Below are 16759 nucleotides of genomic sequence, written 5' to 3'. Positions count from 1 at the left end.
ATATATATATATATATATATACATTAACATTAACATTAAATAGAGTGCTTTGTTGTACATATATAAGATCATAAAATACATATATATATAAAATGTGTTTTTTCATAGTAGTCAACGAAATATGAAATGAAGGTGCGGCTTTATGTTATCGAGAGGAGTGTGACTCCAGGACTCCAGGCTCCTGCGGCCCTTTAAGACGCTGGTTTTTGGGAGGCGCTTGAGTTCATTTCAACACACCCGCCGCCTGACGCTCCGCTCGACGCCCAGGAAGAGAAACCACACATCTATCGCCGCAACTTTAAATATGACTATTCATTTGTTGTTTTGACGTGTATTTTATCGTGTTTACGTTGTTGTAGCGGTACTGAGGATAATAATGCTGGATGGTTGGACTAATGAAGTTCAGTTTGGATTTCTCCCGGTTACTGGGGCTCAGCGGTGAGTTTCACTGCATGGAAACTTTGTTTCTGACTGTCCGAGATGTAAAGTTAGTTTTCCACGAACCAGAGCTGTAAAACACACGTCATAACCCGCTTATCTCACCTTAACGCGCGTTAGTGACAGTGATATATTGTTTTATTATACCAGTCAGTTTTATATATATATTAAAAATGTATCAAATATATCATGTCAATTATGCAAATGTTGTTTAAGTCCACATAACTGCGGTTGCAATCAATATAAACATTTTACGAAAAATAAAAGTAAAAGAATAAGTTTCAGTTTCTTTGTGAGGCGTTTTGATTATACAGTTTGGTTTATTGTTAAAACTAATACAAATACTGTATAAATCATGTGCAGCAGGCCTTTGAATCACACAGACACTAAATCTGATTTTAACAGCTGGTCATTACCTGTTTGAGTGTGTTTTTTAAACGTTTGCAGACCGATTCAGATTGCATCCTAATGTAGTGATTATTTGTAATAATTTCAGTAGGATTGCCTCAGAGGTTTTAAAGGTTGCCTCAAGGGCTAACATGGATTTTTTTTTTTATTATTATTATTATTTTTTTTATATAAACATAAAGGTTCTTCTTTCTTAACAATAAGCAACAAACTTGATCAATAACCATTTTGGATTTTCTCAAGTTACTCCTATGGTTCTTTGGAAATTTAACACAAGTTCTTAACCTTGAAAATACAAGCTTATAGCTGTTATTTGGAACTTTTTTTAAAGTTGGTTTTCTAAGCTAGTATATCATCTTGCTTAAGGTGGGCAATATTCATTTTGTCAAACTCAATTTAGTTCCAGATTTTTATTCCAACCCTGGTCCAACTCACATACAGGAATGTGCCACTTTATGATGTAATAGTGTGGCTAAACCCCGCCTCCGCATAAGATCAATGCCTGCTTCTACAGCACTGCCTGTTTAGCCCCGCCCGCCAATTTGTGCATGTTCTAAGTAAATAACAAGAGAGACAAACGCAGGTCTACACAGAAATCAAACGATAAAGGTACTCAGAAGACAACAAGACGCTGTGCAGTGCCAAGTTGTGGAAAAACACAGTCTTTGCATTGCCGTCCTTCTGATCCCAATATTAGGAAAGAGTGGGTAAACTTGATTTTTAATGAAGATCCAGTAAGAATTTGGTACTTTGTTCATTTCATTTTACCCGTGATTCGTTTACAAACAAGGAACAATTCCACACAGGATTTTCTGAAAGATTTAAACTAAATGACGATGCTGTGCAGACTATATTGGATCAGACCGTATGTCGTACCACAAAAGTGTGAGTAGTTGTTTTTATTATGTGGTCACTATTGCTTTGTGTGTTATTACAGATCATTTGATATGTACTTGGTATTTCTATGTTTATAACCCGAATCACAGCAGAGTCTATCTGTGTAGGATGAAGGCTGACAAACATACACAACTGTTAGCTAATCATCCCAGTGGGCGTTTACTTCCGAGTCTACAATCTCCCATGCCTATTCAAACAGAGCGTTCAGACGAGGGGTTCAAAATAGGGCAGGAATAGCCTATTGTAAATTACAATGTTTTTTTGATGTAAAAAAGACTGGAATTTAGAACCCCTGCATTAGAGCACGATCCCACAGGTTTACAAAGAAAATGAAAATTATTTGAGGAACTTTTAAAGGTTCTCCTATATGACATGAAGTACTGCTAGTCTTGTCTAATATTGGGCTGTTTTTAAAGTTTGTAGTAGAAATGTAATATTCATAAGCAGAACAAGAACCAATACCATAAAATGCAAAAAGTGTAAATATTTTTTTTACAGCGATCCTGTTGCTGTACATTGCTATTTACTTGTCTGTTGCATTTTGTAGTAAAACATTCAGATGTTTTGTCAGATGCTTCGAATAGCTTTCAACCTCATTCCTGGTTTTGAAATGAATGTCTTTGTTACCATTGTAACATCCTTACAGTCCTCACTTGTCTTTTCTGCTGTTGCGTGCAGTACTTATTTGTAGTATGAATCAAGATTCTCAGTTTTAATCAATGGATTGCGTATACTGACTCACAGCAGTGAAAACACTATCAGTTGGGATCATTTGCATGGAACAGTTTGCATGATCCGAGGAAGATGTGACTAGCCCAGGGCCACATGGTTTCTTTATCTAAGGTAAATCATTTTTTTGGACCGCCATTGTCACAAGGCTGTCAAAGTGTGAGATGAGTAACTTTAAGGGAAGTGTGCTAGCCAATGCATCACGCCTCAGATCACAGCTTGCTTGGATCTGCATTTGTTTGAGATTTGTGGTTTTAGATTTGCTGTGATTTGAAACCGAAGGCAAGCTGTGTGCAACTCTTTTCTGCATTTGGGATATTAAGAGTGTGGTTAGAGTGTGTCTCTCTAATAAGGAATCAATTAACAAGCATATAAAGACTCAAATCTCTTTCTGAACAGGAATTCTAGTGTTTGGGTAACAACTGTGGAAAAAAATGTGGGACTTGGTGATTCTTTTCTGTTTATGTCAAACAAAAATCAATACTTTGGACATTCCACAGATGGTTGCTTATTGTACTGTATCAAAGCTCTGAGCTGAATCAAGAATAAAACTATCACTGAATTGTCAAGAATCCCATAACAGAAAACAACTGAAAAATTTGTCTGAAAACCATCTGCTTATATTAGCTGATGGCAAAATCCAAATCACGGCTGTTGGATGATCTTCAAAGAAAGCATCGTTTTACAAGGCAGCAGTGTAAATGGCTTTCTTGAGGAATGTTTTGAGCTGTGCAGTTTATGTGAGGCCGTGTAGCTTGGAGAAATGACTGCAAGGTCTAATTTTACCACTGCAAAGGAAACTTTAGGCTTTCTGACAGTTGAATTACAATCCTGCAAGGACTTTGGGTTCCATGTTTGTTGACTAATTTATGAGTGCAGTTTTCTTCTCACTGATAACTCAGTTTGCCCTGGATTTTGGTCCTTTTTGGCAAAGGTGATGTGAATTTAAAATCAAGTTTAAAATTTTCTAACATAGACCAGGGGTGTCAAATTCAATTCCCGGAGGGCCGGAGCCCTGTAGAGTTCTGTTCCAATCCTGTTCCAACACACATACCATGTAGCTTTCAAATAAGCCTGAAGGACTTGATTAGTCGGATGAGGTGTGTTTAATTAGGGTTGAATCTAAACTCTGTCGGTCTCTGGCCCTCCAGGATTTGAGTTTGACACCCCTGACATAGACCTTGAATTTCTGTACAGTAGAGAAACTAATGTAGATCTAGAAGTAAAACCAAGACTTGATTGTGAAAGTTTCATGAGATTGTAATTGTAGCACTCTGATTGCAATGACTTTCTGGCAGTTTTAAAGTGTAAACGTTGTCACAAATGTATGGCTTTGGGATGGACTATAGGAAATGGTAAATGTTGTGATTTGACTGTTCTAATACAAAACAATTGGCTTGTGTTTTTCATTTCTGCCTTATTGAACGTTTTAACTCTGTTCACAGAGTGTGATGTTGACTAATGCTTGACTGATTCTCTTGGCTTGAACTGGACTTTATTGATTGTTTTCTCTCTCTTATCTTTCCACAGGCTCCAGTGATGAGAGGCCAGAGGAGATGGACACGGGTGCCCTCCCCGAGCAGAATGACCACACACTCTCACAGGTACAAGAACAGTGGGTATAAGTTCTAGCTGGTTTTTGAACCAGCTGCTTGCAGATGTCAGAAATTAAATCTGAAAATAAAGTGTGAAATTTATTTAATTAAGGTTTTTTAACTACTATGGCAACTATTCCTGCACAATTTCTGCACAATAACCTTAGAGAGTATACTGTATAAAGTTTGTTAGTTTATACACTTTTAAAGCCACTATAGAAACTTTTAATGCTAAAATCTTTGATTAGTGTCAAAGGTTAAATATGATATCTATTTCTATTTAAAAAAAAAAATTTGCAAGGACAAAATAAATTGATCAAAAGTAACAGTAAAAACATTTATAATGCTAAAAAATATATATATATATATATTTCAACTACATGCTGTTCTTTTTATTCATGGAAGAATCTAGAAACAAATGTTTGACTTTCCACCAAAATATTAAGTGGCACAGCTGTTTTCAACATTTCAACATTGACAAAAAAGTGATTTTCTTCAGCTTTGGCATCACAGGAATAAATAACTTTAAAAAATATATTTAAAAAGAATCAGTTACTTTAAATTATAATAATATTTCACAGTATTACTGTTTTCACTGTATTTTTGATCAAATCAGTGCAGCCTTTATGAGCATAAGAATCTTTAAAAATCGTATCAACCCCAAACATTTGATGGAAGTAAATACATAGTTAAAACTTTTTTTTTTTTTTTTTTTGCATATTGAGGTAAACTCGCTTCTATTATCTACTAAAAATCACCAGTTGGTCAAAATCAAAAGTACAAATGAGTAAAAAAAAAAAAAAAACGGTTCAGAGAAATCTATAGATTCAGCTTTTCCAGATGCCAATAATATTTGTGTGTAATGGAAAGCCACTGATACTGATGAAGTATGGCTTTAGGTGTCCATATTTCTTTGGGCCATAGTAGATATCTTTGGGTCTTTGGTGTTTTTGTTAGTGCATGAACATTATCTTCTAGTCATACCTCAACATATCAGTTGGGTTAAGGTCAGGTCAGTGTGCTCCAAACAGAGATACTCCCAGCATATACTGTGCAGCTGCTTTGAGGCTCTTTTGTTCCAAGTTACATGGTGTATTATTTTGGTGAATGTTTCACATTCATGCTGAAACATTATCGGTCCTTGATAGTGTGCATTCTTTCAGTGAGTAACATTAGAGAGTGTAAGAGATGTCTTCTGTTCTAACCCAAACGTTTTTCACTGCGGTCGTCTTTAAGCTAACTAAAACTAAACTAAATGGTAAAAAGATATACCCTAAGCTTTGATTTGCATTTGAAATGGTTAACCATTCACAGAATGAGCAAGACCGCTTTCTTTCACTTGTATATTATCAATCTGAATATGGATTTATAGAGGCCAAAATCCTCCACAGTGGTTTTGTAACTGTTTTAATCAAATATAATTAAAGAAATCTATTTTGAATAGGGTACAGTAGGATTACCTTCTTAAACCTCTTAAATAAGGGACTTGCTGCACTGTTTGCTGCTATTTTGCACAATAATTTTTTTCTTCTGAAAGCAGTACCTGCATGTGCTGATAATATTACATTTGTGCTTTACAGGATGTCTTAATTGGTGAGGAGGGTCTCAGTGAGGAAGAGAGGGCCAGACGGAAAGCAGAGAGGCGGAAAGCCAAGAGGAAGGTGAGAGGAGTTGAACTTTAACACACTATGTACAAGAATAAATCCACTTTAACCTAGAGCTGACTGTCAGGGTAGATCTATTGAGCATTGTGTTTTTTTCTTATTGTGAACAGAGACCTAAATAGAGCCTTAAGTAGATTTTATTACATGCATTGTGTTGCTGCCAAACATACATTTTAATTTGTCTTTTTATTTTTATTTTTTTAGCGTCATCGTCAGCGAAAGAAACTAGAGCGGGGTAAAAAGGATGAAAGTACTGAACAGGTAAATTGAAACTAGTTTAAGGCTGAGGATGGTGTGAGCGGGCTTAGACAGAATATCATTAGAGAGTTTTCTATATTGTGTATTCCCCGGTATGCAAATATATCTGCGTGAGAGTACTACTTAAAGGTTATATACACATTTGAGTGACAAGGAAACATGCATGAGTGAGAAAATAAAAAGTGTGACGCACTTGATAGTGTTAAGTACAATAAGCAGTGAAAATGAACTCTGTGTGGTGCTCTCTCTGACTGACAAACACACACACTCAGGAAGCACCTTTCCCAGACAGCATGCAATCACCAATTTGGGAAGTGCATGATGTTTAATCAAATTATTAAGCACAATAAGCAGTGAAAAAGAACTCAATCTGCTGCTCGTGCGACTAGCACACAGCCGAAGTTTGCGTACTGAAAGCCCCTCTCAGACAGCGTGTGTTCGCAAAAACAGATCTCTTTCATGTTTCATGATGCTTGACACACACAATTGTCAAAATGCTCGTCGTGTGGAGTGTTCACCTAAACGCAGTCGGTTATGTGTTAAATGAATATAAACAGTTGTGTTAAAAAAGCGGATGTGTTTCAGTATATTGGACAAATTCAGCTCGTCTTAAAGGGACAGCACCATTATTTACCTGCTGCTGTCTGTCATTATTAATGTTAATGATTCACTGCATTTGACTAAATCACTGGATTTTTAGTAAGAATCGGTTCATGTTTGATTGATGCAGTGAAGACTATGCAGTGTTTTATTTATACACTTTATTCTGTAATATTACTAAGTTAAACCTAGCCTACTGAAGCTAAATAAATTAAGTTTGTTTCATATTTATTTGTTCTATTTTGTTTGTACTTTGCTTATTTGTCTCATTTTGAATAATAATAATAAAACAAACTATATCGTGTTATATATAGTTAATGTGATATAAAATTGATCATGCAATAAAATAAGATTTTGGTTATATTGTCCACCCCTAATTGCTACAAATCAGTGAATCATGTTCAGAAATGTCACTTACAACCATATTTATTGGGAATTTAAGAAAGCATGTTAAAAATAGTTGTTTTTGTTGCACACACACGGTCTAAAAATGCATTTATTTGATCAAAAATACAGTAAAATAGTAATATTTTTTATATTATGACCATTTCAAATAAAAATAGTTTTCTATTTGAATATCTTCGGAAATGTAATTTATTCCTGTGATGCTTAAGCTGAATGTTCCGCTGCCATTATTTCAAAGTCACATGATCCTTAAGAAATCATTCTAATTCAGCTTCCTTTGAAATATTTATTTGTAACAGTGTAAAAGTCTTTACTCTCTTGTTGGTTGCTAGTTGTTGTTTTTTATTACTATTGTATTATAATCCCATTTATTTCTTTTAATTTCCATAGATTTTCCATGAAAATAGCCATAGATGCTGGTGTAGCAATAAAAACAAACAATAATTATTAAAATGTGTATATATTTGTTTTCAGGGGGAGGAGAATGGCGGAGCTGATTCTGAACTTGACGAGTCTGAGGAGTCTGAGCCAGAGGAGGTGGAAGCTATAGGCCTTTCAAAGGTGGAAGAGAAGCCAGTTGCTCCTTTAAGTAAAAGTTCATCTGAAGCTCCACTGGCATCAGGGAACAAAAGCAACCGGCAGCCGACGGCCCGGTCTAGTGAGGAGGTACGAAAACTGAGCCAACTATACTGTTTCCGCTGATGGATGCTGAGAGTTTCGATTTGAATGTTTAATTGTTTAAATGACTTACTTTGACACTGTTTCTTCATCTTTAGGACCCGGGGTGGGATGTGAATAGTGCTTTTGTTGCCAATGCCGTCAGTCATATTCGACCCAAAGCTAAAAGTAAAGGAGCTCACAAGTCGAAAGAGAACAAGGAAAATGAAAGCAGACCAGGAGAAGTGAGTTTTTGTAATGGTTTATATAATGTCCTGTGGTCTGTTACCATGTGCCAGCTTCCCATACTCTTGTGTGGTAAAGGTGGAGCCCATAAATGCTGAACGTTGGGATTCTTGGTTATTAACATAGTTCATAAATCTGTTGGTGCTGTCACTTTGGGCTTATATGACGGCTTCTTTTCCTTTCAGCTGGTAGTACTGCAACTGTCCTGATGGATTGCATGTTTCACTTTACTATAGATATTGCCTTTATCCGCCGAGGTCAATTGTTTTGTGCTTTTAGAACATGTTGAATGTAAACACGTTTTTTTTATATATAACTACTGTGTGTAGTTTTGCACATGACTTCGTCCTGCATCTTCTACATGTAATTTTTTGTTGTGAAAAGTACTTCTGTGTGTCTTTCACATTTACGTTTGTTTGGTTTTTCTTACATTTAGTGTGCACTACAATTCAAAAATAGGTAATAGTAATTTTTTTTTAAAAATGAATGTAATCAAGGATGCCTTAAATTGATCAAATATTTAATAATAATGTGTCCCCAGTAACAAAAAAATGCAGCCTTGGCGAGCATAAGAAACTTCTTTCAAAGCAGTGTACTATGGTAGTGTACTATTGTCATATTCCAGTAATATAAAATAATGTGTTTTTTTTATTTTTTATATACAGGTCATTGGCTTATCAGATGCTAACACTAAAAGAAGTGCCTTACTAGTAGGTGTGTAAAATGTCTTTCTGATACAGAGAAGGGAGGAATGTCTAGTGTGTGTGTGTGTGGGTGTGTGTGTGTGTGTGTGTTTTGTAGTTCACCCTAACATTAAAATGGTCATTGTTCCAAACTTAAATTTCATAATTTGGCTTCAGAAGACTTGTCCACATTCATTATTGGAAATGTATTTCAGGATGTACTTCAAAAAGAAGTTGGTTTGGAAAGACTTGAAAGAGAATTAATGAACTGAGTTTCATTTTTAGATGATCTGTTTTTTAGCAATATTTCAAATGCTTTAGTAAACCACAAGCTTTCACATTTAAGTTTCACACTGTTTTTAAACAGGAATATCATAGTCAAACATTTGTCCTGTTATTCTTTACCTATACACATACACAAGAAAAAAAAAGACAAATGTCTTTTGAAATTACAAGGCATTCAAATTTAAGCACCTTTAATGCAATGCATTATTTTGTCAGTTAGTGCAACACAACATGCTTTTTTGTTTCAAAGACATATGTCATTATTTTTCTTCCATAATCTCTTCCATATGAGTCTTCCTTTTTCTTCACTCCAGAAAAAGGGATTCGGTTTGTTCAGGAGGGTCAGTACACGCAAGCTCTTAGTCTGTTTACAGAGGCCATCACATGTGACCCGAAAGACTACAGGTGATGCACTGATATGTGTGAAATCATATCCACATATCTTTCTTTTTTTGTTGTTATTAATTGACTTATTTTTGGAAATCAGGTTTTTTGGAAATCGCTCCTACTGCTACTGTTGTCTGGAGCAGTATCCTCTGGCCCTCGCAGATGCTGAGAAGTCCATCCAATTGGCTCCCAATTGGCCTAAAGGCTATTACCGTAGGGGAAGTGCACTAATGGGACTTAAGGTATGGACCAGTGGCATATTTATGTGTTTTTCTTCCTGTGCATGGAGGAAATCTGCGTATAGCTGTGTATCAGTGAATCTGTATGTGGGTTTGTTTGTAATAGAGGTACTGTGAAGCTGAGAAAGCCATGGAACAGGTGCTAAATCTGGACCAAGACTGTGAAGAAGCAGTCAATGACCTCTTGTACTGTAAGGTGCAACAACTTATGGTAAGGACAGGATTTCTCACTTTAGTTAAATTAGTAGAGCATGGACAAAGTTAGCAAAGACAAGGTTATGGGATCGAACACCAGAGAACAAACTATAGAACGTGCTCATAAAATTAGTACGTTCAGAATGGCCAAAATTGCTTCGTACAAAGCCTCTGCAGGGTTTTTGCAAATCTTGTTTTCTTTTTAATGAAAGATCAGTGGGAAAAAATGACACTCGGCCATGATTCACCCATATTTTTGGAGCTACAGAACCTTGGTTGGAATAAAAGCAGCTCAGACATGCCAAGGATCTCCTTTTTTTTTTTTCACAGAAGAAAGTCAAACAAGTTTTGAATAACAATAGAATGAGAATAATTTCATGTTTGAGTGAAGTATTTTAGTTTAGAACGGGGTCAGCTTTAAAAAAAATACTTCTTTGGAAGCAAAAATATTGCAATCCATTAAAATGTATACACCGAAATATAATTTGTGGCCTGTAATTTACATTTAGTCACTTTTCAAGATTTTATTCGTCACATACAAAATTATATATAGCATATATAACCAGCAGTGAAATGTGAGTCAGGTCCGCTCCATGGACAGTGCAATTATTAAAGAATACAACACAGATGAAAATATACATAAATAAAGCTATGTAAGAATGAAATAAAAGTAAACAACAAAAATATAAGAATAAAATATAAAAAATGTATATTGTAGAATTAAATATAGAACGCAAAATAATGTGCATGAGTGTAAACTGTAGTCTTAAATATTAAGATGTACAGGGATGTACAATGTGCATATATGCATTTTACTGTAGTCTTAAATATTAAGAATAATTAAATACTTTGCAGACAATGCAAGTAATGCAGTGATGAAAAAAGGTGTTCTCATTATTAGGAGCTTGGATATGATGAGGAACAGAGTATTCAGTTGCTGGAAAAATACAACACCGTGCAGGATGTTGTTGCAGCCAAGGGTAAGCAGAGCCCTTTTTCATTTTGCCTAATTTTATATTGAGCCACACGAGGGTGCTCTTGATACACTGATTTACATTAGAGACATCGGAAGTTATTCTTGACCACAATCTTGAATTACAGTAGAAGTTATTTTGTAACACACAAAACAATGAACACAGAAATTTTATTTTAAAGAACTGATTTCTGACTTTATATATTTTAAAACGTTACTTCTTCCTGATGCAGAGCTGAATTTTCAACATCATTACTCCAGTCTCCAGTGTCACATGATCTTTCTCTGCCAACATAAACATCTAAACTCTGCTTTATTGTGCATTACACCCTTTTGATAATTTGCCACACTCAATTCATTTCTCATGGCTAATTTTTGATGTTTATTATACAGCTTCAAATCAGGACTGTGCTCTCCTCCAGCCAGGGTAAGCCATCATTTAACTAATTTCAGTTTAAATCTTTGCATTTATTTATTTTTGAAATGTTGCTCTCTCCAATTAATTCTGTATCCATATTTACCTTTCTGTCTTTTCCCCTCTCTTTCACAAGTCCTTGCAATTCCTTGTGGGTGGGAAACGTGACCACAGAACTGACAGAGAAACATCTGCGGGACCTCTTCAAAATGTGAGATTCGAATCCACATTGTCCTTTTACAAAATTGGAGTTCTATAACGATTTGCAATGACTTGTGTTTTCATTTTTGTTGATGTTTGCCAGCTATGGAGAAATTGACAGCATTCGGGTTCTGCACGAACGTTTCTGTGCGTTTGTTAACTTTAAGAATGCCAACATGGCCTCCCGTGCGATGGAGAAACTCCATGTAAGGGTAACCCTGATGATAATTAAGTATTATTGTTGTTGTTATTGTTATCATTATTAATCAAGTATCTTTTGTTTTATAAAGATGTGATATATATATATAAAAGAATTAATATATATTTATGTATTAACACGCACTCTTCTCAGGGACATTTTATTGAGAATACCCGACTAGTGATTCGATATCCAGATCGACGGATTCAGAGAGTCCTGCCGTCACCTGCAATTCAACAACCTGCAGGGGCTGCTGGGTAATTCAGTCTCTTTGTTGTTAATAAGAGAAGTAATGGTGCTTGCTTTTGATGTTATCAACAGCACTTACTGTTTTCTATAAAAAAACAAATGTTTTTTAAAAGAGACACGGATGTCCAAACAAATTCGTGGTTATTCCAGGCCAAGACGCAGAGGTCCTGTCAACGAAGATGAGTGTTACTTTTGGAGGACCACCGGCTGTCATTTTGGAGATAGGTGTCGCTTTAAGCACATTCCCGATCATCGAGGAAAAGATTGGCAACCTTGAGTCAACGCCAGCCTCTTTGGGAGATGACTCCATGACTGTAGGGACTGTAAACTTCACTTTGATTAACTGTAGGTCAGGACTAGTATTGTGGATCAGAGTCTCACAACGGCTCTCTTGAGGTCAGAGTCCTTCACTGTCAGACTCCGAACCTCACAGGGTTTTAAAGCAGACAGGACTCTTTTGAGGTAAGGTTTGGGTGGTGCAGAGTGCACCGCATCGCCGCCTGCTGAGGTTTACACGGCCTCTCATATCGTATGCCCTCTTTTCTCTTCCTGTGCCAACACTACCAACCCAAAGAAGAGCCGTAGATCTGATCTGACATTTGAGTTCATCCCAAGAGAATGACTTCAGTTCTGTACTTGAGGTCACAAACCCTTAAAATTTGGATTGGGAGGATCATACCAAAGAATAATACTGTGCCATATGTGGATTTTACATTGAGAAAGAGAAAAGGCATTCAGGGAAAAAAAGAGTTTATTTAGTTTGACTTGTGTGTTTAGCTTTGATTCCACTCAATCTAGTCATTCCTTCAGATTTTTTAATTGGACTTTTCCAGCAAGTTCTCTCAAGCGCCTCGAAATGTGAGACATTTGAGGGCATATCAGTATTGCAAAGGGCTGTGCGCAATAATTTGAAGCTTTAAAAGAAATTAAGTCTCTTGATAAATGATTTTCAGTTCTTCGTTTAGATTTTTCTAGCTGTCTTGCACTTTACCGTATCAGATAGTGAGCTTTAGGCTGTTCCTCGAGTGAAAAACATGATGGATGTTGTTTTTTTTCCCTCCTCACCTAAGATGAGTGGATGTTGAAATCTTGTCGCTGAAGGTATTGATGATCTGTGGTCATCAGTATTTTATTTTTTTCATTGTATTTTCCAATGGCATGCCATTGTCATTTAGATATTATTTACATTTATCTAGAAATATGAACGTGGAATAATAGTTTGACACAAAGTGATCACAAACACCGTTTTCGGTCATCGATCATGTCATGCTGCTTCTCAAAATGCAGAAAATCTTGTGGTTTTCTTATGCAAGAGTTCCGAGACACAGGGAACTCTTGCTTTGACACTTTTCATGCTGTCAGCGCAAAGTTGATCATCATTTCCTCTTTTATTTAACGTTCTTGCTCTGGGTTTAGTGGATAAGAAGGACACCTCATGACATCTTCTTGTAGAACAGCATGCACATTTTTTGTTTAAGTTATTATTGGTATGATAATGAGTTCATCAAGCGGTACTCTCGTTTCAGTGCATTTGAAAACCAAAGAAACACTAATGTTAACCTAGTGTACCACAGACAAACACATTGCTATTTTTCAACATTAAACTATTTACGCTGTGTCTGTTAATGTCTTTTCCTCAGTTTTATGCTGTAGACACACTAGGGCCTTTAGTTTAGTTGGGGTTCTTTTGACTCTATGTGACAGTCCAGAGTGCATTGAAAATATTTGCTTTCTTATCAGATCGGTTGTTTTAGCATTAATATTTAAGCTGAGGTCCTCCATGAACAAAGGGGAAGTGACTTATTTGAACAATTCTTCACTTCCTCAAAGAGCCCTTAATAGTTCAGTCATTCATTCATCACTCACATGTAGAAATTTCTCTCTTTTTGCAGTGATTGTCAAATTTCATTAGATATTTCTTTCAGTAATCGTTCACACTTTTGTCACATTCATGCTCCGTATTCTTTTCAAAATGTATTTTTACTTTTATTTAGCACCGCTTTGGGAAAAAGTCATTAATAAATGTATAGAAACTTTATTTTCCTCATCCGCTTTTCTTTTTTGGTGCTATTCACTGTAAGGCTGAGTTTGTATTGGAATACTAGCTTACTGTCTAGTTTTCTTGAAAAAATAGTTATTTAGCATTGATCTTTTGGCTTTTTGATGCCAAAATAAATGCCTTTAAAATATAAAATACCATTTAAAAGTTTGGGGTCAGTGAGATTTTATTATTTTATATATATATATATATATATATATATATATATATATATATATATATATATATACACAGCATATTAGAAAGATTTTGCTGAAAACAGTTATTTTTTTAAATTGTGCTAATGTTTCACAGTGCAGCCAGAATCCTTTTCCGTTTTCCTTGAATAAAGTCTAAATTCAAGTGTATATGTCAACTGACACTAGATGGCCTTCTTTCAGAGGATTCACAATAAATTCACTAGTATGCCTAATAGTAAACTAAACTCCATAATTTCAACATAAACAAACTTAATATAATGTGACTGAATATTAATGTTTCTATAATTTGTACAAATATCTAGTATGTTTTGAGAGCATCAGGATATAGACATCCAAAATAACTGAACCATCACAAAATTCTTCTTTCATCAGCAGTACTTGAAAGTGACCTGTGGTTAGTGTGAGCAGGCATCCCAAATGAAGAGCACATGGCACACCGAGTATGAGAGTCAGGGAAAATACTGCTGGATATGTAAGCAAGCCTTCACTCTATCAGAGCGTGTAGGACTTCCAGCCTGCTATTGTGGCCTAGAGCCAGTGGTTTCTGGCCTGTATGTATTGTTTAGGAAAATCTATTGATAAAACAGCTGTTGTGACTTAAGTCAGCCCTTTCCAGTAAATGTGTACACTGAATTGACATTTTATTGAACATTAAAACATTTAAAGGAATAGTACACCCACAAATTATAATTTGCTAAAATGTTCTCACCCTCAGGGCATCCAAGATGTAGATGAGTTTGTTTCTTCATCGGAACAGATTTGGAGAAGTTTAGCATTAAATCACTTGCTCACCAATGGATCCTCTGCAGTTGAATGGGTGCCGTTAGATTGAGAGTCCAAACTGCTGATAAAAACCTCACAGTGTTCCACAATATTCCACCCAACTCCAGTCCATCAATTAACATCTAGTGAAGCAAAAAGCTGTGTGTTCGTAAGAAACAAATCCTGTTTTTATGATGTTTTTTTTATTTTATTTCAGACAGTTGCTTTCGCAAAAAAAAAATGTATTCCTCTATCATAACAATGCTCTCTCTATAGTGAAAAAGTTGTCACGTCTGAATCAGGAGAGAAATATGCACTGAACAAGCACTGTCTACAAGTGAAAATGTGAGAGAACAAGGGGATGGACATTTCACCACAGTTTAGAGTTAAAATGCCTTGATTATGGATCTGATTTGGGGTTATGTGGATTAGGCTACTTATGGATTATTGTGAAACACTGGGAGGTTTGATCAGCTGTTTGGACTTTCATTCTGACACCACCCATTCATTCACTGCAGAGGATCCATTGATGAGCAAGTTATGTAATGGTACATTTCCCCAAATCTGTTCTGATGGAGAAACAAACTCATCATGTCTTGGGTGGCCAGAGGGTGATACATTTGCAGCTATTTTTATTAAACTATTCTTTTTGTTGAATTAGGCTTTTGCTGTTAAATATATTTTTAAATAAATAAATGCATTAAATGTAAAATAAAGTCCCACCTCCTGCCACAACTTTTTTCTTGTTAAACTTGGATTATACAAGTATAATTACTAAATTGTAATTCACTGCTTTACTCTGTTTTCTGGCAGTATAAAAAAAAAATGCAGCATAAAGAGCTTTTTTTTTGTTTGCTTTTTTGTGAAAACAATGGTAGTATTTTCTCAGACTGTGCTGCCCTTTATGGATATGCGGGGCTGTTCTATAATGGCCTGCGTTATGAAACTCGCAACTCATGCAAAGAGAGCGAAAACAGGAGGTGATGGTGGGGTAAACCGGAGGAGGTGCTATAATTTGAAAAAGCAGTTGTTTATTGTTGAAGAGCATGTATTTATTTCATGGCACCGCAAATTGTGGCTAAGGGCAGAGCCCGGTCTCGCTGGGTAATTACAAAGCCGAGGCAGCGCCCCACCACATAAGAGCCTGTGCCTTTCCTTTACACACACACACAGTCAGTGAGGACTTTTTTTCGTCTACATCCATTAGATACACTTGCTGAAGAACCATCATCATGCTGAAGTTGTCACTTGTGTTCTCAGCTAATGATGCCTTGGATTTGTAAAATATTTATTTATTTAAAGAACGCTCCCCAAGGCTGCATCTATTTGATCAAAATACAGTAAAAACAGTAGTTTTTACATTTTCTACTAATACATTTTAAAATATGATTTAATTCTGTGAATTTTGTATTTTATTTATTTCTTTGAAAATCATGGAATTTTTTAATAGAAATATTTTGTCACTTTTGATCATTTGCTGAGTATCCTTGCAGAGTAAAAGTATTAATAAAAATAAATAAAATCCATTAAAATCAATTAATTTAATGAAAATTAAATCAAAATTTAAATACATACGTACATACCTTTATTGCCCCCAAACGTTTATGTTAATTTCTTTAAAAAATATCTTGCAGTTGTGACTATATCGTCAAATTCTAACTTTATATTTACTAATCTGTTTTTTTTTCACAATTGCAACTGCATCTCTATATCCCAAAATGTGACTTAAATTGTACATATGACTTTATAATTCACAATCTGACACAATCTTACTCTGACTATCTCATAATTTCTCATTAAATTGAATCCTGTGTAAAGCTATAGAAGCTCTGATAAAGGGTGTTTTTTTTTTTTTTTGTCAGTACATAATTCAGTTAGCATTGTAGATGACTGCACCATTATTATAAAATGTGGAAAAACCGTAATAACAAAGAATGATTAGGTGTGTCCAATTTTTTTGGCTGGTATAGCGAATGTCAAGAATGCCACCCATGAGTCACATAATGTATATTGGT

The 16759-nt window shown here is 35.5% G+C and overlaps 1 protein-coding gene across 2 annotated transcripts; it reads left to right on the top strand.

Annotated features, from left to right (window-relative positions):
* Positions 1-209: 209 nt before the first annotated feature.
* LOC113068979 (uncharacterized) lies at positions 210-13761 on the top strand. Of its 2 annotated transcripts, none has more exons than XM_026241943.1 (16): positions 210-438; positions 4003-4076; positions 5648-5728; positions 5936-5992; positions 7469-7660; positions 7771-7896; positions 8563-8611; positions 9180-9270; positions 9353-9494; positions 9598-9702; positions 10588-10666; positions 11053-11086; positions 11211-11285; positions 11379-11481; positions 11628-11731; positions 11837-13761. In XM_026241943.1, the coding sequence occupies exons 1-16, from the start codon at positions 384-386 to the stop codon at positions 11904-11906; spliced, it is 1437 nt and encodes a 478-aa protein (XP_026097728.1). In that variant the 5' UTR covers positions 210-383; the 3' UTR covers positions 11907-13761. The 2 variants fall into 2 exon arrangements, with proteins under 2 accessions (XP_026097728.1, XP_026097727.1); XM_026241942.1 differs by having other exon boundaries at positions 211-438; positions 11874-13761.
* Positions 13762-16759: the final 2998 nt, after the last annotated feature.

The sequence above is a fragment of the Carassius auratus genome, unplaced genomic scaffold (assembly GCF_003368295.1).
Source record: "Carassius auratus strain Wakin unplaced genomic scaffold, ASM336829v1 scaf_tig00000296, whole genome shotgun sequence".
NCBI lineage: Eukaryota > Metazoa > Chordata > Actinopteri > Cypriniformes > Cyprinidae > Carassius > Carassius auratus.
The sequence above is the reverse complement of the archived record's forward strand: the minus strand, read 5'-3'. Positions and strand labels throughout refer to the sequence as shown.